Source organism: Acinonyx jubatus, chromosome A1 (genome assembly GCF_027475565.1).
Source record: "Acinonyx jubatus isolate Ajub_Pintada_27869175 chromosome A1, VMU_Ajub_asm_v1.0, whole genome shotgun sequence".
In the NCBI taxonomy this organism is placed as follows: Eukaryota; Metazoa; Chordata; class Mammalia; order Carnivora; family Felidae; genus Acinonyx; species Acinonyx jubatus.
This window is the reverse complement of record NC_069380.1, coordinates 156632703-156659751: the sequence shown is the minus strand read 5'-3', so window position 1 is coordinate 156659751 and position 27049 is coordinate 156632703. Positions and strand designations below refer to the sequence as shown.

The 27049-nt window shown below is 36.6% G+C and overlaps 1 protein-coding gene and 1 non-coding gene across 4 annotated transcripts in view; both read right to left on the bottom strand.

Moving 5' to 3' along the window:
- Window positions 1-27049, bottom strand: part of LNPEP (leucyl and cystinyl aminopeptidase) — an 89297-nt gene that overhangs the window by 48335 nt on the left and 13913 nt on the right. For all 3 annotated transcript variants that reach the window (XM_027037412.2, XM_015065587.3, XM_053225144.1), the window contains exons 2-3: window positions 5238-6078; window positions 13-151 (exon numbers count right to left, since the gene is read on the bottom strand). In XM_027037412.2, the coding sequence (XP_026893213.1) occupies window positions 13-151; window positions 5238-6078 (980 nt within the window). The remainder of the gene's footprint in view (window positions 1-12; window positions 152-5237; window positions 6079-27049) is intronic.
- LOC113594900 (small nucleolar RNA SNORA13) lies at window positions 15859-15989 on the bottom strand. The gene has a single exon (XR_003415389.1). It is a non-coding gene; the product is annotated as a small nucleolar RNA SNORA13 (small nucleolar RNA).

Genomic DNA, 27049 nt, shown 5'->3' with positions numbered 1-27049 from the left:
ACAGAACAGTACCTTAGGCATATTTGATAAAGCAGTATATTGCTCATCCCTTATGATCCTGATGATAAATGTGGCTTTAAATCCTGGTTCATCAAAACAAGGAAAAGCAGATCTTGCTGCCAGGGGTTCAAACTGAGTTGCTGCAAAGTACCTAAAACAAATGCAAATTAATCCAATAGTTATTGAGCACCTACTATTCAAGGTATCCTGCCAAGTACTAGTGATACTAAAATAAACATGGTATAATCCCAGTCATCAAAGGATCTGCAATCAACTGGGAGAGACCTAGGTTATATGATGAACAGAAACCTGCAGGCTGCAAATCATGTCATTAATATTGAAAACAAAGCAGTGGAAATAAAGGATAGGAAACAAATTCTGACTGGCAGTTGAGATACTATATGGAAACTGGTGACAAACTTTTGAAGAGAATTTTAAAAAATGAAGAATATTCGAAAAGGTAGAGAAGGGAAGAAAGTATACTCTAGAAAGAGTGGAAAGCACAAGGAAAGACAGTGATGGATACTCAGGGACAGGAGGTGGCTGTCCAAGATGGCTGGAGATGAAGCCACAAAGGTAGCCTACAGCTGGTCTTAAAAAGGTTTCAGATGGATGATCACTATGAAGGGTGGTCATTAATTGCCATTAATCACCTGTACAGACCCTGGCTTCACAACATTAAACCTTAAACTTACTACTTAAACTTTCATGAAGACTAAAAAAAACTAGCTACTCTGTAGTATATTTGTTTCCTTCAAGCTTTTCAGAAATGAATAAAAAAAACTTCCTCCCTCTCCTACAGAACAGCAACAACATTTGAGAATTTAACTCATATGGAAGTCTTACATTAAAAGTTGGGAGAGGGTGCCTGGGTGGCTCAGTCAGGTAAGCGTCCGACTCTTGATTTAGGCTCAGGTCATAACCTCACTGTTAGTGAACTTGAGCCCCGCATCTGGCTCTGCGGTGAAAGTGCAGAATCTGCTTGGGATTCTCTCTCTCTCCCTCTCTCTCTGCCCCTACCCCACTTACACATGCTCTCTTTCTCTCTCAAAATAAATAAACAAATAAACTTTTTAAAAAACTGAGAGAAAAGCATAAAAAAAGAGGAGAAAATCAGATTTCTAGTTAAACAGAGGAATAAAACAGATCTGCATTGGGGAAATCATCCAAACATGGCCATAGAATAATCAGGGCAAGTATGGCCCTGTTGTGCATATTTCAGGTACTGGTCAATATGGCACATATACAACCACCACCCTGGACAAGATGGCCTAGCTTGCTTAGGGCTTAGTTTCCACTTTTAAAAGACAGACAGAAAAGAGTGTGGGATTTGAAGTAAGAAGACCCAAACCCTGCACTTTACCAGCCATAGGAGTTCAGGCAAATCAGTAATACACACCTCAATTTCCTTATTTAAAAAAAATTTTTTTTGACATTTAGTCATTTCTGAGAGACAGAGACAGTGTGAGCGAGGGAGGGAGGGAGAGAGGGAGACACAGAATCCAAAGCAGGCTCAAGGCTCTGAGCTGTCAGCACAGAGCCCGATGGAAGGCTCAAACTCACAGACCACAAGATCATGATGACCTGAGCTGAAGGTGGACCCTTAACCTACTAAGCCACCCCGTGCCCTCCTTATTTATTAAATTAGGACTGAGTAGGATCCTCTGCCAAACACCTAGGGGTCTTGTTAGAATCAAATAAGACTATTCAAAATAAAAACTACTTGTATGCCACAATTGCCAACATAGATGTTTATTATAAATGCTAGACAGTCATAACCCCTCATCCACACTCAATATTGTGTTTTCCTGATAAGAATTTGCCAAAATAACTGTTTCTATTGAGTAAACTACATGAAAGATAGCAATCAACATATATGAAACAATTTAAACATGCTATGTTGCTAATATTCAATTTCTTCACTCCATTCCCCAATTCTTACCTAGTTAATAGAAAATTGTGAAAGAGGGCCACAAGGGACCAGGGGATAAAGTTTAATGATATCTATACCATTCATATAAAAAGTCTATTTAGACGATCACTTTGGATAAAAACTGGATCATAATGTTCTGAGGCAAAGACAATCTTAAGTTATTTTTGAAAGAGATGCACTATTAACTATTTTACATAAGTCTCTTTGAGAAGGCTGCTGCTTGAGGATACTTATAATCTATCTTATCTATGCTGAATACCTTGAAGCTTATTCTTTCATTAGTGACTTCCTTCGCTTTCAGAAATATTAGCTGCAGTTTGAGCACTACCTCCAGTAGTGCTGAAGACAATCATGAATTAGCCAGGCTTCACATAAGAGAATTCTAACCACTGGGAATAACAATAGGTAAATAAATGAACAATGGGTAGTGTGAACTAGGGAGGCAGTACATCATAGTGGGGTTAAGAATGGGGTTAAAATGAGTTTGAGTTTGAGTTCCCCCCTCCTACCTGATAACCATAAGATATTATTTATGCTCTGCTTATCTGTAAAATGAATAAAATATTAATATCCACCTCTTAATGGGTTTGACAGGATAAAAGATTAAACATATAAAATGCTTCAAACAGTTTCTAGCACTTGAGTTCTCAGTAAATATGGGCTATTATTATCACTGGAATTCAGGAAAGTGCACATGAAGCTTATTGTAGCAGGTGAGGGCTATGAGATAAAACAAGGGCCAGAGCTGGAAGAATCTTGAACTAAATCTTATCAGAAAAGAGGAAGTGTGAAGGCTCTCAAACCAAAGACCAATATGGTTAGATCTGTACTCTAGAAGTATGAGTCTAGGCAGTGTGGAAGATGGTGGCAAGAGGAGGGGAAAGCAGTGACAAGATTAGAAGTCAGTTAAGAAGATGCTTGAAGTGTTCAAAAAAAGGCATTGAGAGACTGAAGGACAAAGAAATAAAACACATCCCTATCCTAAATTGTTTACTAGTTCTTTCAGCATCAGTTTATTATCTAGAATCTTAAGTATATCATCAACAACTTCTAGACTAAACTCCAAGGTCACTGGCCATTTCCCCTCTTAAATAACGTAAAGTTCCCTTACCACAAATACATGGTTGATATTTACATATACTCTGATTTCCCTATCAATAAGGAATATATCCCTAATTCTTTTATCTACTTATTTAATTATTCTTATTATACTTGGTGGAGGGGGTACAAAAAATTTCTCTAACAGAACTATGCAAAACTATGCAAAATTTGGAGAAAGGCAAAAAATTGTTTTGAATTAAAGTTTTCAGACACCTTGAAAGGCATAAATAATCTTCTCAAATTTATCTTCCATGAAGATATATAATTATGTGGGGCACTCATTTGGCTGAAGCAGTCAGGTTAACAGATTTATATACTTTCTGTAACAGCAGAGTTTTACAAACTAATTTGTTTTAATAGATTTAAAAACACTTGCTGGGGCACCTGGGTGGCTCTGTCAGTTAAGTATCCAACTCTTGATTTCAGCTCTGGTCATGATCTCATGGTTTGTGAGACAGAGTCCCATGTCGGGCTCTACAATGACAGTGTGGGGCATGCTTGGGATTCTCTCTCTCCCTCTCTCTGCCCCTCCCCAGCTCACACTTTCTCTCTCTCTCCTCTGTCTCAAAAATGAATAAATAAACATTTTAAAAACACTTGTTAAAAGCATTCTATTTTTTATTTTTAAGGGATTGTCTTCTCTATTTTTCTAGAATTTTCCACAACTCAATCTAGCCCATGGCAAGAATCAACAAGTGACCATACCCAAAACCAGCTTTCTTTGCCATACATTTATTCCTTCCATTATATAGTAGGAGTAGACTCAAGGGACTCCAAGAGCAATAATGATTCAAAGAGGTGACTACTGGATTTGTCTTAAAGGTGTGTTTGCATTGTTTTTACGTATATCCTCTAATTCTTAGAGCTGATGAAGATTATAAAAGGAGAAGTAAAGCCAAGAAGCCATGGGCTGCCAGTATAATTACAAATTTGCTTTTAACGTCAGATCTCATGCAAGAGCCAGCATGCCATTTTTTAAGTAAAGGCAAAGAGAAAAAAATTATTATTTTTTAAAATTTGTTTTTAAGGTTTATTTTTGTTTTCTAGACACAGAGAGAGAGCATGAACAGGGGAGGGTCAGAGAGAGGGAGACACAGAATCCGAAGCAGGCTCCAGGCTCTGAGCTGTCAGCACAGAGCCCAATGCAGGGCTCAAACTCACGAACTGTGAGATCATGACCTGAGCTGAAGTCGGTCACTTAACCAACTGAGCCACCCAGGCACCCAAAGAAAAAAATTATTTATCTGAATAGCTGTACAGATCTTGTTTTTTCTTTCTCCATGTAAGAAGGATCAAACAAGTTCCTTTAGATTTAAAATATTCATTTCTATTTTTCTCAATACATAAACATACATTTGCCAAATGGCCAGCATCAGTAATTCACAAACTGGTATACAAAGTAATATGAGGGAATGCGCCAGCAAAATTAAGCACATCTATTAAGGACTTTGTGTACACCAGAGAAATGGTATTATTGCTACTTATGAGTAACCTGTATACAGTGCGCACTGCATCCTTCCAGAAACTCAAATTCCAGAAACATTCTATGAATACTAAGATTAAAGTGTAAAATACATAAATAGCGAGAATACTTTTGTTTTAAGTCACTTTTTTTAAAACTAAATTAAGTCTATCCTAGATTTTTTTAAATTCCATCAGAAATCCAAAATAGTGACTTTTTTTTAATGAACAGCAAATATTAAGGACACTAAAAATGATATATGTAAGCATACAACAGTTCTTCCTGCCCTCTTTCTCCATCTCAATAAGCACCTCCTAAAAGTTCTGCACATTAGGAAAATAGATCTAAAAGAATTATCCATACTCTTCTTTTCTTCTTTGATTCCCATTGAGATATTGTAAGGTGACTGAAAACTACATTCATCTAAGATACGAAAAGCTCAAAATAACTTAAGTTGTGGTGATAGAGAATGTAACTGATCAAAATCTTTATCAATTTCCTTCCATCAGCATATCCCACTCCTAACATAATATATGACATGTATGAGCATGATAGGTGCTCAAGGCTTTGACTAAAAAAGAAATAGTAGATGCTTCCAAATCACCATTCTATTTTGCACATAACCTCCTAAATTTAAAAAAAAAAAAATTCCAGTTAACATATCTGGTATGGGCAAAGGAATCCACATTAAAGAAGTCTTCACAGAGCAAAGAAGTAGAACCATTTAAGAGGGCTACATACTTTTTCTCATTACTTTCATCTGTATAGGAGATTCCATAGAACCCACAGTAAGAAGTAGATATATTCGCCGAATACTCTATCTTCAAGGTATAATTGTGTCCTTCAAGAAGAGCTTCAGGGGCAACAATTGCAATTTGTTCATGAAATGGGTATTCCAAGACCTCAACTTGTTTTTCTTGGCTTGAAACTGCTGACATAAAGGTCACTCTTGAAATATTATGGCCTGTACTGTGAAGAACGATATTCCACGTGGCCTGAAGAGCCTGAAGTGAAATTGTCACAGAACCCCTGAATGTCATCGAGGTTAGGTTTGGGTGTAGGTTAAGTTCATAGCGTAGTGGCATAATGGCGGTGGGAAGCCTGACTTGTGCCCACGGAAACAACTTTCCATTTGTTGCAACTGGCTGAATTAGTCCCATTGATTGGTTTTTTTTATGGCAGCCTTCTTTGGTAAAAGTACATCTGGGTAGTAAATAAATCACCATGATTATAGAAACGGCAACCACAATAAGAAAAACACAGATTGCCATGGTCCTCGCAGAGGGTACCGAACAAGTCCCATCTGGGCTCGGCCTGTAGCCAGTTGCACTGTTCCGAAGGCCTGAGCTTCTGTTCATGAAGGACATGCCCAGCAGTTTTGCAGATGACTCATAATCCTCTTCGTCCTCATCCATCTCATGCTCACCAAGACCCCGCACCAGCAGTCTTGAACCCCGGGGCTCATATTCCACCTCATCAGGCTCTAGAGGATGTAAACAGGGCTCTTTGGCTAAATCCACCACATCTGGTTCTTCCTCAAACATGCTGTTTTCAATCATATTCCTGGGGAGCTGAAGCAGATCTAAACAACCAAAACACAAGGACAAGGCAGAGTTAGAAAAAAAAAATCTCATAATAAAATGCCTACAAGCAAAACCACATTTAATCTAAGAATTCTTTTAACACTAAGGCTTATTTCCATCATGGAGCTACTGAATTAAATAAGATGCTTATAATTTTCTTTTATCATCCATTAGAAACTTAAGCATAAATAAAAGTATACCACAGTCATGAAATAAGTCACAGTCATGAAATAAGAAAGCTAAATAAGCAGGCTAGTAACAAAAAAAGGCAGCTGAGACTAAATACTAATTTCCCGGGGCACCTGGGTGGGTCAGTTGGTTAAGTGCCCAACTCTTGATTTCAGCTCATGGTCCCTGAGGTCAAGTCCCATGTCCAGCTGTGTGCTGACAGTGTGGAGCCACTTGGGATTCCCGCCCCCCCTCTCTCTGCCCCTGCCCCATTCACGCCCATGCTCTATCTCTCAAAATAAATCAACTTTTAAAAAAATTTTCTTTGAATAAAACTTTTGATTACATTCTAGGTGTGGGTTTAGCAAGCTGCCATTTTTCCACCTCCTGTGAATGACCTAGAAATGGAAGAAGAGTGATTATATAACATACCGCTTTAGGAACTTAATCTCTTAAACGTCAGATTGTGCCCCTACTTCTCATGACAAAGTTTTGTTTTGTTCTGATGGTTGTGTTTGGGCGTCATCTACTTCATTATCGGAGCAAATATTGCTATAATTGAACTTAATTTTTTTTACTCTTAATGAACTCTTAATGGTTAGAAATTTTCTGTGGTAGTTTTTAGTCCTAGCACATGCTGAAGAGTAGTTGCTTAATTTGCTTTTTCAAAATGTCTAAAAGGCTTTTACTGACTTTGGTTTTTTTTTAACCTCATAAGAGAAAAGTATGTTGTCTTAGCATTTGCCCATGTGTTTTGTTCTGTGTGAGATGTGATGTAGACAACAATGAGGTCTGCACAGTATGGTTTTATTTAATGAATTTCCAAACTAATTCTAGGTATAATCTCAGTTACATTTAGAGCACACCCATTCCTGAATCCATACCCCCTTAGAACTTTGTTTTTTATGTGTTTTGATTCCTCAGCAAAGCTTTGTTTAAAGCCCAGGGGTATTCTACTGTGTAACCATTTTAGCATCTCCTGTTTGCATTTCATTTACTTCAAATCTTTTTTTTTTTAATTTTTTTTTCAATGTTTTATTTATTTTTGAGACAGAGAGAGACAGAGCATGAACGGGGGAGGGGCAGAGAGAGAGGGAGACACAGAATCGGAAACAGGCTCCAGGCTCTGAGCCATCAGCCCAGAGTCTGACGCGGGGCTCGAACTCACGGACCGCGAGATCGTGACCTGGCTGAAGTCAGACGCTTAACCGACTGCGCCACCCAGGCGCCCCAACTTCAAATCTTTTGATAGGGATTGTCAGACATCTGCCAAATCCAAATAAGTTACTTTTATTATTTATCACCCATGAAGATTAATACTTGTGTAGAATTTTAATCTTTTAGAAATGGAATACATCACCTCCTCTGGTATAATTTACTGGACATTGGTGGCAGACTTTTGCATATGTGTACAGTATCAAGTTAAATACACCAAACCAGGGGAAATCACTCTTGTTAATAGGTAACCCATGAAGATTGTACTTCAAGCCCATTTAAGAAAATGTTGCTTTGGATTCTTTCATCAGTACTTCGATCTTAACCTTAAATTGTATACAACATAACATGAGTACTCATTGCTCTAATGGGATGTTATTTGTATAGGAAGAAGGAATCCTACAGAAACAGGAAATTTTCTAAAACCTCTTAAATCCACATATACATGCTATCTATAAGCGAAAAACAAAGAATGTCCTAGTTGAAATTTTTCAGTTTTAAATAATGTAGGCCCATGTGGTAATAATCTAAGAAAACTGAAGACATTTCTTTTCATTAGATACCATGAACTGGTGCTCTTCTATGTTGTCTGTGAATCAGTGTCAATCCACAAACTGTTATCTACCTGTGACAGGATACATGTGGATAACTAATATTTTAAAAGTTTTATAGCAATCTGGGGCGCCTGGGTCGTTCAGTCGGTTGAGCGTCCGACTTTGGCTCAGGTCATGATCTTGTGGTTTGTGAGTTCGAGCCCCGCGTCGGGCTCTGTGCTGACAGCTCAGAGCCTGGAGTCTACTTCGGATTTTGTGTCTCCCTCTCTCTCTGCCCCTCCCCTCCCTCTCCTCTCCTCCTCTGTCTCTCTATATCAAAAATAAATAAATGTTAAAAAAAAGTTTTATAGCAATCTGTCAATAATTTTATGTCTGCCAAATTTAATCATTTAAAAAATGAAGCTTATAATTTGCATGTCTTTTTTAATGATGTCTTTCATCATTAAAAAATGATTCATTTTTTAAATGCTACAAAATTTATGCAACAGGTTAAAAATTAAAAAACAAAAAACCTTGATTCTTCAGCTCACAGAACTTGGGAAGCAATGGCTTGACAATGGGAAGCAATGTAACTGTAATAGCAATCCAGGTCGATATGAAGTTCTCAATTATGACAGCAGCAGAAGTAAAAAGGAGGGAATGATTACAAGTCGTGTTAAAAAAAAGAGAATACCAAGGAATTGATGCTCCCTTGGCCCAGACAGTTCTGTAAGATGGACTGACAGGAGGAAGTCAATGTCAATTCCCAATATACATTCTGGCTTGGATAACTGGAAGAAAGGATGCCTTTCATGGAGATTGATAATCTAGGTTTCCAAATTCTCTCTCTTGGTGTTCTTTTTTTTGGGGGGGGGTGGGGGGCGGTGTAGTGAGAACAGTTATAGGATGGCATTTGGTATGGGATACGATGTATTTAATACATCTGTCAGCCGGATGGAGATGTTTGATTAATGGCATATTATAAACACCTAATTTTAGAAAGAACTTCAAGTCCTGCCTCTTCCACTGACTGCTTGATCTCAAATGGGTTACAAATATCCCTTAGCTTCAATTTCCTCACCCATAATGTGAAAAACATTACTATTTTCTAGGCCTGTTATGAGGACTATGTTATATAGATCTGGTCTCAAAACAGGGATTTATGGGGAAGATTCAGATTTCAGAATCACCTCCGTATACGTAATGAAAACCGTGCAGATGAGTGAGACTACTGAGAGGGAGGGAGGTAAGAGTCAGAGAGTATGAGCATTGAAGAGATGGGCAGAGGAAGAGGGGCAAAAGAGGAGAGTAAGAAGGAATTTACTAGAGGTAAGAAAATTAGGACAGTAGTATCCCAAAAAACAAAGGAAGTTTTCATGAAGGAAGTGGTCAGCATTAACTGTCTTTGAAACATCAAGTAAAATGAGGCCTAGAGAGGTTATGAGATTTGGCAACTAGGGAACCAGCAACTTTCATAAAGCACCTTCAATGGAATAGTGGAAATGGAAGCCTAACAGCCCAAAGAATGGAAAATCTACATGGGAAGTCAAGGGCTGCAGACTATTCTTTCAAGGTACACAGTTGTGTATCAAGAAAAAAGACATAGGGTCAAACTAAAAGATAATATGGCACAGAGAAAAGTCCTTTTGTTTTTTTGTTTGTTCGTTTGTCTGTGTTTAAGATGGGAATAACTTAAGCATGAAGGAAAAGTAAAGAATGACAAAACGTGCAGGTGGAGGAGTAGATGATAGGAAATGTTAGAATAACATCCCACAGGGATGGGAAGATACCACAAAAACTCCGGGAGAGAGATTAACCTGGGTGAGAACTAGGCACTTCTCCTCTGAACCTGGGAGACAGAAGGTGAAGACAGACAAGAAGCATGTACAAGAGCATGGAAAACTGAGGATGTGAACAGCAGAGAGCCTCCATGTTCTCTGTGACAGAGGAATCAAGGCCATCTGCCCGAAGGCAGTTGTGGGGAAGGATAGGTGGCTTACGGAGGAAAATAAAGTACAAAAGCTTAGGCAGAGGACCAGGGAAAGTTGACCCATGGAAAGGTTATGGCTGAGAAGGTCAGTAAGTGCAGTAGAACTTCTCATACTACCAGTCTCCATAAATGCCTTTTAGCAGTACTCACCAGCCTAAGTCTAAAAGAAAAAGACAAAAACAAAACAAAACAACAACAAAAAAAACATGTATGTGTATTTTACCACAATTTAAAATGGAAAATATTTTTAAAGAGTAGAGACAGCAGATGGGTTAATCCAGGGTTAAATATGTAGAGAGGATGTGGTAAGAAGCTACAAGGAAAATGCATAGAAGGTGCTGGCAAGAGAGAAAATGATTAAATGAGGGGTTCAATTTAGAAAACACCAGAAAAAGTAAAGCTATGGCAAACAACATGGTGAGCAACTTGAATTAAAACAAGAAAACTTCCCACAAACTTTAATCCCTTTAAACTACCATCACATTTTCTGAGAAAATGAAATGAAATGGGGTATATTTTGAAATCAACAAGCCAAAACAAATTTAAAAGAATAGGTCTAATTTCAATAAGGCTTTTTGGGAAGATGCAAGATTGCCATATTCAATTAGGTATTATAGCAACTTGCTATATTCAAATTGGGCCTTAACAATAAAGAATTATGCTTCTTCTGAGGCCTCTCAGACATATTTAAACAGAGCTGAAAGCTCCAAGCATGAGACAACATTTATATTTTCTAGATCACTTCCAAAGGGAAACGTCATTAAATTTCTGAAGTGACGACTAATTATCAAATAACATAACTATTTCCCCAATAAGCAATCCCTAGACTATCAAAAAGATATTTTATTTTTTTTAAAGTTTAATACTAAAAAGGCAAGAAAACAACTAGAATTCAGAACAAGAACAGTGATTTTTCTGTACGGATCTAATCTGACAAAACATTACCTAATCCCCTGACCCCCGCCACAGATGCACTCAAACAAAACTTCTTCCTATTAATCACAATGCTCATGTTAAGTTACAAATCTAGATATATCATCTTCTCACCAGAATGTGAAGAGCAGACACTAAGAGACAAATTTTAACGATGTTCTCAGTAGCTCCTTTCCCTGATACATCCTGTTTGCTTACACTTCAATGTATGAGCAGTGTCATAAAATATTAACACAGAAAGTCCTATATGCATTTCTACTTTTACATAGTACTGCTTCAAAACCACACTTAATTTTCCATTTGACAGGCCCAAGGTCACAACCTAGGACGCACGATCCATGTAAGGTCTTTCTTCTGTTCCCCTCTCCCTCCTTGTGTCTCTTGTGAATAGAGAAGACAGCAGTGAATGGGAGACTAGGGGTGGGAGGCAGGAAGATCAGAGAGAAATGGTCAGTTCATAAGCAACATAAGCTCACTTTATTTAGTTCTAAGAGAGACAAAGATTTAATTTTCCCTTTCAAGCTATCTCTAAAGTTCATTTCAACACATATAAAAATGCTATGGGAGATTTCCACTTCCAATATGACACAGTAATTGGTACCAGACTTTTCTTCCTCTCATAAATGACTATTAAACTGGACAAAATAATGCAACTATTTTTAGCTACTGGATAAACGAGCAATACTGCGAGGCTACATTTGCTTGGCTCTCTGCCTTGGGACAATTTTCTAATTGTAGTATAGTGAGCTGGAGTCCAAGCAGAGCAGGGCTAGTGGCAGAGACAGGACACTAGAGAGGATGGAAATGCACAGAGTGAGGACCACAGAAGTTTGTACAGGGGTTCCCTGAGAATCCTCAACCAATGCTGAGTGTAAGTAACTACATAAGGCTTACAAAAGAGTATCTGTAATGAGGTTAATATGGAATAGAAATACTAGAGGTCAAGCAGCATAGGCAAACATTGCCAGTTTAACCCAACCTGAAGAAAGAGAACTCATTAACATTCTGCACATCAATTTGAAATGCCAGAAAGGCTTCACTTTAAGGGGAAAAGCACACCATAGAATAAGACCAACTCTAGACCCACATTAAAACAGTCTAAAACCAAGCTCTAAAGCCCTAATAAAAACCATGAGGAAAAAACAATCTGGGGGAAGAGTTGTGCTAACTTAGAGGGGCCTGAGAAAAAAAACTTGAAAAAAAAGCTTTCCACAGATCTTCCCTAGCAAACCTATACAAGGTGATCAGCCAGCAACTAAACTGCCACTAAAACAAACAACACTGCAGAGAAATTAAAAGAAAAAAAAAATTCAGCATCTCTACAATGTATCAACCCTATCCAATACATAATAAAAACATTTCTAGGCATTCAACGAAACAAAAATGTGACCCACAAGAAAAAAATAAGTCATTAGAGACTGACTTTAAGTTGGCCCAAATACTGCATTTAGTAAAAACTTCAGAGCTGTTGTTTGAAAAATCTCTTAAATAAAGGAAAATATTTTTGAACAATAACAACAACAACAACAAGGGAGACTACATGAACAGATGAGAATCTCAGCAGAGAAACTAAAACTGCAAAAAAGGATCAATCGGAGAAAAAAAGGAAATTCTAGGACTAGAAGTTTCAAAAATTAAAATGAAAAACTCACTGAATGGACTTAATAGTAGATTGAAGATAGCAGAAAAAAGAATTCATGAACTTGACAGATTACTAACAATTACCAATTTGATAAACAAAGGAAAAAAAAGACAAGAAAAATGAACACAACATCAGAAATTTGTGGGACAATATCAGATTGTCTAACATATGTAATAGGAGTCCCAAAAGACTCTGAAAATAAAGCAGAAAAAACATTTGAAGACATAATAGTTAAAATTTTATTAGGTTTGGTGAAAAACACTATTTACCAGATCAGAAAAGCTCATCAAACTCCAAAGACAATAAATACAAAGAAAATCATATCTAGCTACATCATGGTCAAACTGCTGAAAAGCAAAGCTCAAATCTTTAAAGAAGCCTAAAAACAATATGTTACATACAAGAGAAAAATAAGAATACTAACTTTTCACCATAATAATGGAGGCCAGAAGATGTGAGAATGTTTTTAAGGGGCTGAAAGGAAAAAAAAAAAAGTTGCCAATTCAGATTTTTTTTTAAATTTTTTTTTCAACGTTTTTTATTTATTTTTGGGACAGAGAGAGACAGAGCATGAACGGGGGAGGGGCAGAGAGAGAGGGAGACACAGAATCGGAAACAGGCTCCAGGCTCCGAGCCATCAGCCCAGAGCCTGACGTGGGGCTCGAACTCACGGACCGCGAGATTGTGACCTGGCTGAAGTCAGACGCTTAACCGACTGTGCCACCCAGGCGCCCCTCAGGTTTCTATATCCAGCGAAAATATCTCTCAAAAATAAGACAAAGATCTTTCAAATATATTAAAGCTGATAAAATTAATCTCAAGCAGATGTGATTACAAGATACTATAAAGCTTTGAGGGAAGTGATACCAGACAGAAACTCAGATCTGCAGGAAGGAAAGAATACCAGAAAAGATGAGTAAGTTGTTAAAAATAAAAAATTTATATATTTTATTCTTCTTCAAATTTCCTTAAAACACTATATATTAAAACTATTTGCTTAAAGCAATAATATGTGGGAAGTTTTTAATATATATAAAAATAAATTGACAACAAGAGCACAAAGAAGAGAGGGGGTGAATAAAAGGAATTATATTAAATTATATTTGTAAATTGAGAAGGGGAAATGCTAAGTGTCCAGTGAAAAGTAGGAAGCATAAAGTAAGAAGAGAGAATGGTCAGGTGTAAAATGTTAAATGGCATAATTTTTTTTAATATTAAATTTATTGTCAAATTGGTTTCCATACAACACCCAGTGCTCATCCCAACAGGTGCTCTCCTCAATGCCCATCACCCACCATCCCCTCCCTCCCACTCCCCATCAACCCTAAGTTTATTCTCAGTTTTTAAGAGTCTCTTATGGTTTCAACAATAGCCAAATTATGAAAAGAGCCTAAATGTGCATCAGCTGATGAATGGATAAATGGCATAATTTTGACAATAAACACACTTTAATAAGTTAAGGATGCATATTATTAGCCCTAGAATAATCAATAAAAAAGTAATTTAAAAGATGTATAGCTAAAAAGCCAATGAGGAAAATAAAATACTAAAAAATACCCAATTAACCCAAAAGGGGGCATCAAAAAAGAAACAAAAACAATAATAAAAAGGACAAATAAAAATGATGGCAAAATCATAGATTTAAACACAACCACATAAAAAATTTCATTAACTGTAACTGGATTAAACATTTCAACTAAAGGACAGAGATTGTCACAATGGATTAAAAAAAGCAAGACTCCACTACACACTGTCTATAAAAGACACCTTTTAAATTTAAGGATACTATTAGGTTAACAAAGCAGAATAAAATTTTATAATGATAAAAGGAGAAATTCATCAGGATAAGATACCAAGCTTAAATGTGTATGTATCTAATAAGAGAGCTTTAAAATTCAAAACAGAAAATGGCAAAACTCAAGAAACAGAAATATCCACAACCATAATTGCAGATTCTGTCATGTCTCTCTTCGTAATTGACAGAACAAGTAGACAACAAGTGGGTCCACAGACTATCTAAATACTACCAACTGATTTGGCCTAAAAGACATTTGTAGAATATTACACCAAACAAGTGCAGAATACATATGTAACCTTTACCAAGGTAGACCATACACTGAGCCATAAAATAAATCTCAATAAACTTTAAAAGACTGAGTTTTTTTGAGACTGTGTTCTCTGACCACAGTAGAAATAATTTGAAAACCGAAAAATAATGAATTAGACAACGTCTAGATATTTGGAAAACAGAAAATGAACTTCTAAATAATTCACAAATCAAAGAATAAACAATAACAGATTTAGAAAATACTTAAATAATTTTTTTAATGAGAGAAATTTACTGCTTTAAATGCCTATATTAGAAAGATGTTTAAAATCAATGATATAAGTTTTTACCCTAAGAAACTAAAAAGAATAGTATAGTAAACCTAAGCAGAAAAAATAATAAAGAGCAGAAACCAATAAAGTAGAAAACAGAAAAGAAAGTTAATAAAGCAAAAAATGCTGGAGGGCAGAAAAATAGTATTACTGGCTGTTAATCATATTTTCCTAGAAACTGGCCTTAAAATCAACATTATATCAGGTCCTTGTAGATCTCCAAGACCCATTTTTCACTTCTCAAAAGTCTGGTTAGGACCAGAATTGGGTCCTGGACTACAGACAGAGATCTTCTTTCACAAGCCCCACCACCTTATATCTGTCCCTCCTCCAAGAGTATCTGGTAAAAAAAAAAAAATCATTTAGCCAGTGTTAATGCTAGCTCTACCCAAATTTAGAAAAATCCATGTTCTCCCCTCTTCTTTAAAATAAAAAGCTAGATTTTTTTTGTAAATCCAAGTATTTAAAAGGAATTGGAGAGCTATTATATTTTTAATTCTTTTTTAATGTTTATTTATTTTGATAGAGAGAGAAAGAGAGAGCAAATGGGAGAGTGGCAGAGAGAGAGGGAGACACAGAATCCCAAGCAGGTTCCAGGCTCTGAATTGTCTGCACAGAGGACACGGGGCTCAAAGTCAGACACTTAACCAACTGAGCCACCCAGGAGCCCCAGGAGCTATTATTTAAAGGACACTTCTTAGAATCTCTTCAAAGTAGAAAGTATTCTTTTACAAAAAAAAAAAAAAAAAAATCAAAAACAAAGAAAAACTGTGCTTAACTCATCTATTTCTGTATTTAGATTTTTGTATATTTTTTCTTAAAAAGAAAAATCAGTCCTCTTCTAAACCCTTTAAGAGAAACTATACAATTAAAAGCAGAGTTAAGATCACATGTGTAAACAAATTATTATAAAAGGATAAACTCTTTATGCAGCTCCTACACCAACAATATTCAAATTAAAATTAAAGGGCAGGAAAAGGCTGCAAAGCTTCCACCGTTTTTGACACCACATTCACTAGTTTCCAAAAGTGAATTGGCAACACAAAGGCTACCAGAAAAATCTCTTTTTAAGTGTCCATTTGAAATTTAACTGAAATTAACTCAATAAGAAAAAGAAAAAGCAAAAAAAGGGGGGGGTCTCATTTGTAAGCATTTGCTTTCAAGTGCTTACTTTATTTAGAGTAAATCACAACTCCGGTTCATTCTGCAGAAATACAACCATCCCTACAGGGTACTGAAACCAATCTCCATAGCCTTTGTTCTGAAACTCAGGAACCCAAGGGCCAAACCTATATTTAAACTAACTAAATCATTCCTCAGCTCTCAGCCATGCTTCAACAAATCCCTAAGCACATACAAACATGCACAGTGCCTGCCCTGTCTCAGACGAGTATGTGAGACCACACACGTGTAACATGCGTCTCAGTTTCTCTCAAACATGCACGGCTGTTGTGGCCACTTCCCTTTTGTATTCTTAGCGCACCCTCTTCACTCTCCTCAGCTCATGGGTCTCTCTTTTCCTGCTCTTTATTACACTACTCCAATGTAATCTTTCCAAATCCCTAGTTTCTTTCACCTTTTAAAAATCAATTCAACTATTACTAGAACAAATGTCCTCCTGTGACCCATTCCCCTACTCTCCCTAAAATAGTACACCATAAAAATTAAAATGCCTAGCTGTTCTCTTAGGATGAAAAGGTTAGAAAGACTGCAATAAAGAAATGCTTCAAATGAGCTCTTAAAAAAATAACCCAGCGAGACTTTCACAGATAATACTTTTTTCCCCCTATGGTAACTCCTGAGACAATCTAGGAAAAGCAAGTTGATTTATAGTAAACTTGACATTATCTAGTCATCATTCTAAAGTAATCCTGCCAACTTGATTGTTTATCCAAGACATGCTTTCTTCTTTAGTAGCCACTGTCCACAGAGTTGTGTTTATAATTAGACTGTGCAGTGTTAATTATGCTGGCCGCCCTGCCAATGTTCTACAGTGACTACAGGGAGAGATCAAAACAATCATTCCAAATCATGAGTCACCTCACTCTTTCCATACTACAAACCCCTGGCAGTCTCTCAAACTTGGAAAATGGAAGTTGTGCACACTATACGCTTATACGGCCTTTCACATTTAGGATGAAATACTAAGTTCCAAAACCTGCTCCATACTTTTTTCTAGAATAACGTACATTTTAATCCTGTAACTTTTTGCTTATTACAGAATTACAGGTTGAAGATGAGAAGGTTTAGAAAAATTTCAAGGCTTAATTTACCCTACAGAGAAGGGAATTTCTGCAGAAGTAAACTATAATTATAGATTTTGCTTCACATTTAAACAGTTCCTCCAAGGGAGGGGCTCTTATCTCATTCATCTTTATATCCCTGGAGCCCTGCAGGAAAAAAAGCCTGTAATAAATGTTGAAATGAAAGTACCAACACTCAACACATTAAAATTAAGTATTAATTAATGAAAATTACCTCCAAGGCCCCTCATAAATTCTCTGAAGGCTGAACCGAAGCTTGGAATAAGACAGAATTAATGTTAGCCATGAGGTTAAGAAGGTCCTCTAACACCTGCTGTGGGGCTGGATCCTAAGTCAGCAGGGCCTAGTACTACTTCAGTGATTATGGGCTCTGAGTCACCGCCTTTCTTTTCTACTAGACCTGGATTCTTCAGACTTATTACATTTCCTCCTCTTTCTTCAAAGCCAGGACATAATTTAAATCAATTATGGTGTAGGAGACATAAAGTATAGTGCTGAGGAACCTGTGGATTCTAGTTCTGGCTCCAGAACTTACTTGGGATCTCAGTGTTCTTATCTGGTAAAATGGAGATAATAACTGCCCTGTCTGCCTAGACTATCATAGGGGTTACATGAAATAAGTGGGTCATAACACTTTGCAAACTATGAAGTGCCACATTCATAGTTTGTTGCTACTATATTAAATAGCCACAGTAGGAACTTCAAAATCTCAAGCCAGTAAACACATCCTTTTTTAGCCAAACACACTAGCATTTCTCTTTAAGATGCATCAGTACAATTTCCCCCCTTTTACTATAAAAGATGATTCTTAAATGCCACTCACAGCACATGTCATTAGATAAATTCATAAAATAAGTAAAGTCCAGAAACTCCATTTTGTCTTATGTGCCATAAATACCAGATGATAACATAAGCAACAATTCTGGCCTCTTGACGTCTTGTAAGATCAGCATCAGCAATATCTATAGAGGCTTTCAGCCAGTGTGAAACAGGATAACTTGAGATAATTCTGCATCACAGAGATTTTAGCACACAGGTTTTATGCTTTAAGTCATCTGACTTCTAATATACTTGCCAAATGGCTGTCTTGATTGTCAAGACACTACAACCTTTCCCAAAATATCCCTAGGGATTAAGTGCATCTAAAGGCCATGCTCATTTACTATAATTACATTTACACAATAAAACTCAGATAACCAATGACAGCTACAATTTATAAGAAGGCAATTTAAATTATATAATGGTCACATTGTGACTGAAATAACCTAAAGGGCAGCATTACATAGACATGAATTTTAATTTACCAAACTAAAACACTCAGTCAATAAATTTATCACCATCTTCAAATTGTACACATTATATTTACTCAGTCTAATCACAGCTGTTACTTTCTGTGCAGTTTTGTAGTCCTATAAGCAAAAATCAACACTTCAGTGCAGGATGGCAGCAACAAAGAAGATGAGTTTGCTAGTTTAATGTTGCAGCTATGAAGCACATTATTTTAAATATCTATCAAGTAGGGGTGCCTGGGTGGCTCAATCAGTTAAGCATCGAACTTTGGCTCAGGTCATGATCTCGCCATTCCAGAGTTTCAGCCCCCCATGTCAGGCTTTGTGCTGACAGCTCAGAACCTGAAGCCTGTTTCAGATTCTGTGTCTTCTCTCTCTGCCCCTTCTCTGCTCACGCTCTATCTCTGTCTCTCTTTCTCTCTCTTGCAAAAATAAACATTAAAAAAAAAAACCTTTAAATATCTATCAAGGAGAACATAGAAGATGAAAAGGAGGCATTCTACTAGAGAATGCCAAAGGCCAAAAAGTATCAAATACAAACATGAGCTATAGCACATAAAGAATCCTGCCACAAAATGCTTCAGATACAGGATTCGATGTAAAGGATCAAGGAGAGGGACAAATAAACACCTGTAGTTTAATTCAAACCTTAACTGTAAAACAAGAATTAAGAAGAGTAATTTCCTTCAGTAAATAAAGAAAATTTTCTACCTCAACAAAGTAGATGTTCTTTTAACTTATGTCCACTTAAACCTCCAAATTAACAAATGCTGTTCATTCTCCCCTGAAAGACATTTTCTGATGCCAAGTGTCCACTGAATGTCTAAAGGGCTACTCTCTAGAAGATTCAAGCACTTACGTCCCCACCAGGGCAGTTGTATTCTTGCCAAGAATTAGTTGTTCTCCAATCAATTTATGCTAGTTAAAATTATAACTGTAGTTATGTAAATAAGTACTGCATTAAATGAAAAAAAGAATGAAAACTGCTTCTACGAAAGCTGAGTATGCAGCAGAAAGACGCCACAAAAATGAGTCCTCAAAATAACACAGCTGCCAGATTAGGTATTAGCAAGTAAAACAAAAAGATTAGGGGAGGAGGGCCCTACAGAAGAATTTTGCTCCCAGCCTTCAAAGTGTCTTAAGTTCTCAAACCATTTGAAAAATAATGAAGACCTATAAATTACAGATGCGTCACAAACAGCACATATCATATATAAGATGAAATATTGTAGAACTCTAATCAGTGGGCCTGTATGCAAAATAAAAGCTTTAGTCAAGAAGGTAATATTAGTAACTAAGTTAACACATTTTGATTTGAAATGCTAAAGCAGTGTTATTTTTTTATGATTGCCATTTTTATCTAGGTTTTCAGTTATTCATTATATTTGAGATCATGTTAAAGGGAAAGTGGTCTAAATTTAAGGCTCACCCTAACAGTTCATCCCAACAATCCCCACACACACATCTAAGTTCCCCCAAACACAAATCATAATGGGTACATCCACTTGTGAATGTCTAAAGAATAATCTTTCTATAACACCTAAGAACTTTGCTCTGCAGTTATACTTACTGATAAGTTTAAACTATAGAATGTTTAAAATCATGTCTCATCAATACATGTCAAAACCTAAAATAAGTTACTTGACCAAGTAACTCCATAAGAGAAATGCATCCTAAGGGTAACTGCAGAAAAATATATGTGTAAGAATGTTTACAGCAGTCTTGTTTACAGAGCAACAGAAAGGAAATAATCGAAGTATGTGACAAAGGTATATTCATACCTAATAAAGTATTATATAGACATAAAAGTTATTTACATCATAAAACTTATTTACATCTATTTTAAACATGGAAAGGTATTCAAAATATAGTATTAAGAGGCAGGTTATGGAATTTTAAATAAATAAATATTCATCCAGTTGGAAACACTGTAAATAAAAATGTAAACACTGGTTATTTCTGGGAGTTATGAGTACGTTGGGTGTTTTTAGTATCTATATTTTCTACTTTTTAAATGTATAAAAATAGGAGAACCCCCTTGAACATGTACAGATCATGTTTTAATCTATGAAGATCTAAAGTTAATAAAATGATGAAAAATTATCAACACTGTTGAGGTGTCTTAAAAATGGCCCTGGGGGCACCTGGGTGGCTCAGTTGGTTAAGCGTCTGACTTTGGCTCAGGTCATGATCTCGTGGTTCATGGGTTCAAGCCCCACATCCGGTTCTGTACTGGTAGTGCAGAGCTTGCTTGGGATTCTCTCTCTCTCCCTCTCTCTCTCAAAATAAGTAAATAAACTTAGAAATGGCCCTGGATGGTGAAATCAGGAAACCTGGACATCAGGTAGAATGTACCATTAATCTCTGATGGAACCTCCTATTCAGAGGTGGAGTCTATATCCACCTTGAATCTAATGGCCTTATAACTTGTTTCAATCAATGGAATGCAGAAGTGACACTGTACAATTTCCAATCCTAGTTTTTTTTTAATTTTTTTTTTTAACGTTTATTTATTTGTGAGACAGAGAGAGACAGAGCATGAACGGGGGAGGGTCAGAGAGAGGGAGACACAGAATCCGAAACAGGCTCCAGGCTCTGAGCTGTCAGCACAGAGCCCGACACAGGGCTCGAACTCACGGACCGCGATATCATGACCTGAGCCAAAGTCGGCCGCTTAACCGACTGAGCCACCCAGGCGCCCCTCCAATCCTAGTTTTAAAAGGCTTTGTTGCTTTCATTATTTCTCTTTTGCTGACCTGAGAGCCCCATGAGAATAAATCTGAGCTAGCGTCCTTATGGATGAAGAACCACATGGGAAGACAAGTCCAGCCAACAGGCAGCACCAACTGCCAGATATGCCAGTTAAGCTATTTTAAATCTTACAGTTCCAAATTAAGCTGCCAAATGATGGCTGCTACAAGTGACCCCAGGCAAGATCAGTGGAAGAAACATCCAGCTGAGCCCAGTACAAATTGTTGACCTACAAAAGAGTGGGCAAATAAAATTGGTTATTATTTCAAGCCATTAAGTATTGTCATTTGTTACACAGCAACAGATGAATGATTTATCCATCCTCTACACAATATACTATTAATATCGTGGTGTACATTTCTTACACAATCCCCTAAAATCACACTACACATACTAGTTCTACGATTCTGTGACATCTTGGAAATGGGAACAGAAGCAGGGCCTCATGGTTAGACTCCAACTCAGACACGTAAGAATAGAACATCCGGTATTCAGAACACTCAGCATTCTTTATACAAAACTGTGTGCAACTGTGAGCTTTCCCTCCAAGGGCTTTGAGGAAAACTTGAAGTACATGACTTCATTGTTTCTTACTCCCTTATCAATAGATGTGGTGATGCTATGCCTGGGGCCCTAGTACAGGACCAGGGCAAACAATGAAAAAAGTAAGACCAAGTTCGTTATCAAAACCATCATCTTAACACCACCACAAACAGTGATAAAAACCAACATTCACTAAGGGCTTTAGCATGCGCTAACAATGCACTGGGCACAGCAAAGTAGTTAGGAATGTCTCTGAAACTAGATGGCTATGTCATTCCCGTGTAACCTTGATTGAGCAAGTTAGTTCATCTTTCCAAGTTCAGTTTGCTCATTTGTAAGATGGAGATAATAACAGTACCTATCTCACTGACTTTTGAGAATTAAATGAGATATGTATAAAACATTTAGAACAGAGCCTAGCACATAATAAAGTGCTAAATAATTATTAGCTTTCGGTATTATTAATCAGGATTTTACATATGTCAACTCATTTAATTTAATCCCCACAACATTTTATAGATGAAGAAGTGGGAATTGGAGAGTTAGATAACTTGCTAGTGAGTGACATGGCCAAATTTCAAACCCATATTTTTCTATGGTAGCTAAACCCTTCAAGACCATGTGCCATGACTTAAAATAGGCCAGGAATGTCAAACCAGGTCCCATGTACCAGAGAAATGCCTCATGTCTCAGCAGCCTCTGGATCTGGGGTGGGTGGTCACAGAGCCATCCCTACATCAGAGCTGAAGAGCTGCGAAGAGGGTTAGGATGGTGTCAGAGATCCACGAAACTACTGCCATGTGTCAAACAATGGCACTATAGTTTCTACAACTCTTTCAGCCAGGCATTTAGTGGGTACTGAAAAAGTACTGCTTGATTTTGCCCAATTTACATTCCCTGTTACAACTCCATCCTGGGCAGTAAATCGAACTTGCTCCCTCTTTCATTAGGATTCTGAAATTATCCAAATACAACACAGTTACCCATTTCACTGAAACTTTATTTTTTGCTAGTTCACAAAACTAGAAGCTTTTTATGAGACACTCTAAGCCCGTTATATTTTACAGATTATTAACTTTTGTTCAAAATTATTCAGCTACTTAGTTAAAACGAATGAAAACAAGATTTTTTGAATTTTTAGATTTTAATTTTTTACAAGGAAGATGGAAGTGAAACAACGAGTGAGTTTAACCCACACAACTGCACAGCTAAGTTTAGATCAACCCAAGTTCAGCTCAATGATTTTGAAAACAACCACTTTCTCAGACTTACAGGAAATGGTTAAGCAACCACAGAGAAGTCATTTGTTCTTGCACCACAGCAGACACATTTTTTTTTAACGAGTCCTTTTCAGATAATAGAACTTTATAACATTGTGCAAGCACTCATCAACCTAAAGAGCAAGTCTACAAGATGCTACGGTTATTACTTTATTCTAGATACTCTATTTCCTTTGAAAAGAGCAAAGAACTGTGAAATGCTTTTTTTAAATGAGTTTTTACATTTCATAATAAAATGAATTCTCAAGACTTTAAGACCAAACCAGAAAAATAAAAATCATTGCAGGGGAACAGACAAGCTGACATTTCAAGACTGAGCAACATGGTTCCATGCTGTTCTCAGACAAAACAGAGACTAGATATGATAGAAAAAAATTATATTCCTAGAGAAATTTCTCATGTTCTACTATAGAACATTTTTTGAGAAAATCTATTTGCTGTCTCCTTTTACCCTATAGTACTAGCTGAATCCTGATACAGGAAAATGTGACACTTGGGATGACGGAATCTGCATAATTATAAATAAAGTAGTTTTCTGGCTAAAAGATAAAGCCTGACTAATTTTTAAAATTTGTGGGTTTCTAAGAAAATTTTTAATGTTTATTTATTTTTGAGAAAGAGAGAGAGAGAGACACAGCACGAGCTCAGGAGAGGGAGGCACAGAATCTGAAGTAGGCTCCAGGCTCAGAGCTGTCAGCACAGAGCCCAACATGAACTGTGAGGTCATAACCTGAGCCAAAGTCAGACACTTAACCTATTGAGCCACCTCAGTGCCCCTTAAAATTTGTTTTTTAATGCAAATATTTCTAACACATTTTATTATTTTCCTATCTTCTTACAAAGACTGATCTCAACATATAGTCATCATTGGGGAAAAATAACTGCAATGCTATCTGTTGGGACACAGAACTCACTGTCCCAACTGATAAAAGAATACTACTATAGGAAATGATGCTCCCATACCCCAAACACCAAATTGGCCAATTTGTTTAAAAATACATTTCAATTAGCAACTTAAAATTTTACAGCAAATTTGGGACACCTGGATGGCTCAGCCGGTTAAGTGTCCCACTTTTGATTTCGGCTCTGGTCATGATCTCACCGGTTTGTGAGATTAGACCCGTGTCAGTCTCTGTGCTGACAGTATAGAGCCTGCTTGGGATTCTCTTTCCCTCCCTCTCTGTTCTCCCCTGCTTGCTCGCTCATTCTCTCAAAAATAAACTTAAAAAAAAGTTTACAGCAAATCGTATCGTGTGAGATTTTTTTTTTTTAATTATACTTTAGATTTAGTCACTGAACCAAGTTTCACTGCAGCTCTTTCTTTACTGCAGTTATTTTTTAGGGGATTTATAAGCGAAACTGAAGATCAATTTTGATTATGATTCACATACCAGACAGTAAATATTTCTTGAAGACAAATTATTCTGTTTGAAGAACCCAGAGAAAAGAAAGATTGAGAAAAAAAAAAATGAACAGTGCCACAGGGATATGTAAGAAGGTATCAAAAGGACTAACATATATGTAATTGGGAGTCCCAAAATGACAGGATAAAAACATTGAGACAGAAAAATTATTAAGAAATAATTGCCCCAAACTTTGCAAATATAGTGAAAGACACACATTTATAAATTCAAGAAGTTCAATGAACCTTAAAAATAAAAGGACCAAAGACAACCAAACCAAGACACAATCAAACTTCTAAAAACCAAAAGTAAAAAAAAAAAAAAACACTCGCAACTAAATGGGAAAAGAGTGATATGTTACATATAGGGTAACACCAGTACAAATACCATGAGATTTTTGCTTTTGTTTTTGTTTTTTTTTAGGTAAACTCTACCCCAATGTGGGGCTCAAACTCACAACCCAGAGATCAAAAGTCGCATGCTCCACAAACTAAGCCAGCCAGGTACCCCTCCATGAGTTTCTTAACAGAAAACCATGAAAGCCAGAAAATGATAGAGCAACATCTTTATTGCTTTTACATATATGGAACTGTTATTATGTATGTTTGTGTAATATACATAATCCATGTTCTATATTACAGATATATTTATACCTTTGTGTAAACATGTCTCCAGAATACATAAACAACTTCTATAACCTCTAACCAACTCTTGAACAGCCATTTCACAAAAAAAAAAAAAAGATGAACTACTGCCAAAAAAAAAAAAAAAATCATTCAATATCAGTAGTCATCAGGGAAATGCTATTAAAACCGCACTGTGATACACACACTGGATTGGCTAAAATTTAAAAAATTAATCATACCAAATTTTGGTAAGGATGTAGAGAATAAGCATTCTCAAACACCACTGATGGAAATGTAAAATGGTAAAACCTGTTTGGAAAACAGTTGGCAGTTTCTTAAGTTAAAACAGACAGCTCCTAGGTAATCCAACCAATCAACTCCAAGGCATTTACCTAGGAGAAACTAAAACAAATGTCTACACAAAGACTTGTATTTGAGTCTTCACAACAGTTTTATTTGTAATAACTCAAAGCTGGAACCAAATGCCCATTAAGAGGTAAATGGATAAACAAAGAATGGCATATCAATACAATAGAATACTATTCAGCAATTTAAAAAGAAAAGAGAGAAAAAGGAACTACTGATAGAACATGGATATTTCAAAATAAATTATGCTAACTGTAAGAAGCCAGGCGAAAAAAGACAGTCTATGATTCCATTTATACAAAATCTATATAATTCCATTTATATAAAATTCTACAGAATTAGAAAGTAAAACAATCTATGGTAACAGAAAGCAGGTCAGTGATTGCCTAAGAATGGGAATGGAAGGAGGAATAAATTATAAAGCTTTCTGGTTTTGCTTTGACTTTAAATTTTAAAAAGGTAACACCAAGAATGAGGAATATGCAACACTTCAGTACTCTGATTTTAATTATAAAAAGTCCAATCTGAGAGGTTTATTTGAACAATAACTACTTATTGGCAGACACCAGACTTTAGACCTTTGTTCCAAAATGGCTTTTTCTCCGCTCACAAAAAAGGAAGCATAAAAAGTCTCCTGTTTAAACGTATTCCTGACACTTAAACACCAAGAGACGTAAGGCTAATTCTCTATAATATTAATAAGTATTTCAAAGTACTTCGAATGGCTGCATTAGGATGAGTGGGTATATCACCTATTTTTTACAGAATTCTCGCTCAGTTGGCTGAACTTATGTGTACATGGCAGGGTGTACATGTTTATACTTAATCAGTTTACCATATGTCTTAATTTGGGGGCAAGACAGTTTTAAGCAGATCAGTCCTAGTTATTAATGGCCCCAAAGAGCCCCAAGGAAAAAAAAAAAAGACAGTTGATTCTAGTTCTCTTAAAGATCCAGATCATTCTATGGCAGGGCAAGTATGGGACAAAGGGTTTTATAACATTCTGGACAAGCAGAAAACAAAAATAACTGAACTTTGTAGACCTCTAATTCATTATAATTAAGATAAGTCTAAGACATCACTCAAGGGCTGAGAAGTTAAATGATGCATCCATATTAAGTGTTATGTTGGAGGGAGGGGGTATTGGGAAAGAGGGGCAGCTTGTTGAAATCCCTTCAAATATAAACAGAATATAGATAAAAATCCATTTTATAAAGGACAATTGAATACTTTTTTAAAATCTGTGTCCTCCCTAGAACTATCCAGGGCTGAAATGAAATGACAGTAGAGTCTTCAATTAACCAAGGCGTCTGAGGTGTGGCTTGTCAGATATTTCTGGCTAGTACATTTCCTTCTATGACCTAGATCTATCTTAAATTCGCTGCCCAATTCCATCAGCTCCACTTTCTACCCATTTTAGACTCCTAAGGTGTTCATCTCCAGCCCCTGTAAAAGGCAAGTTTAATGCTTAGAGTGACAGTTCTCAAGGTGCAGTATGGGTACCCTGGGAATCCCTCATATTTTTTTAGCGGTCTTCAAGGCCAAAACTGTCTTCACGTTGATATGTTATCTGCCATTTTCACTCCCA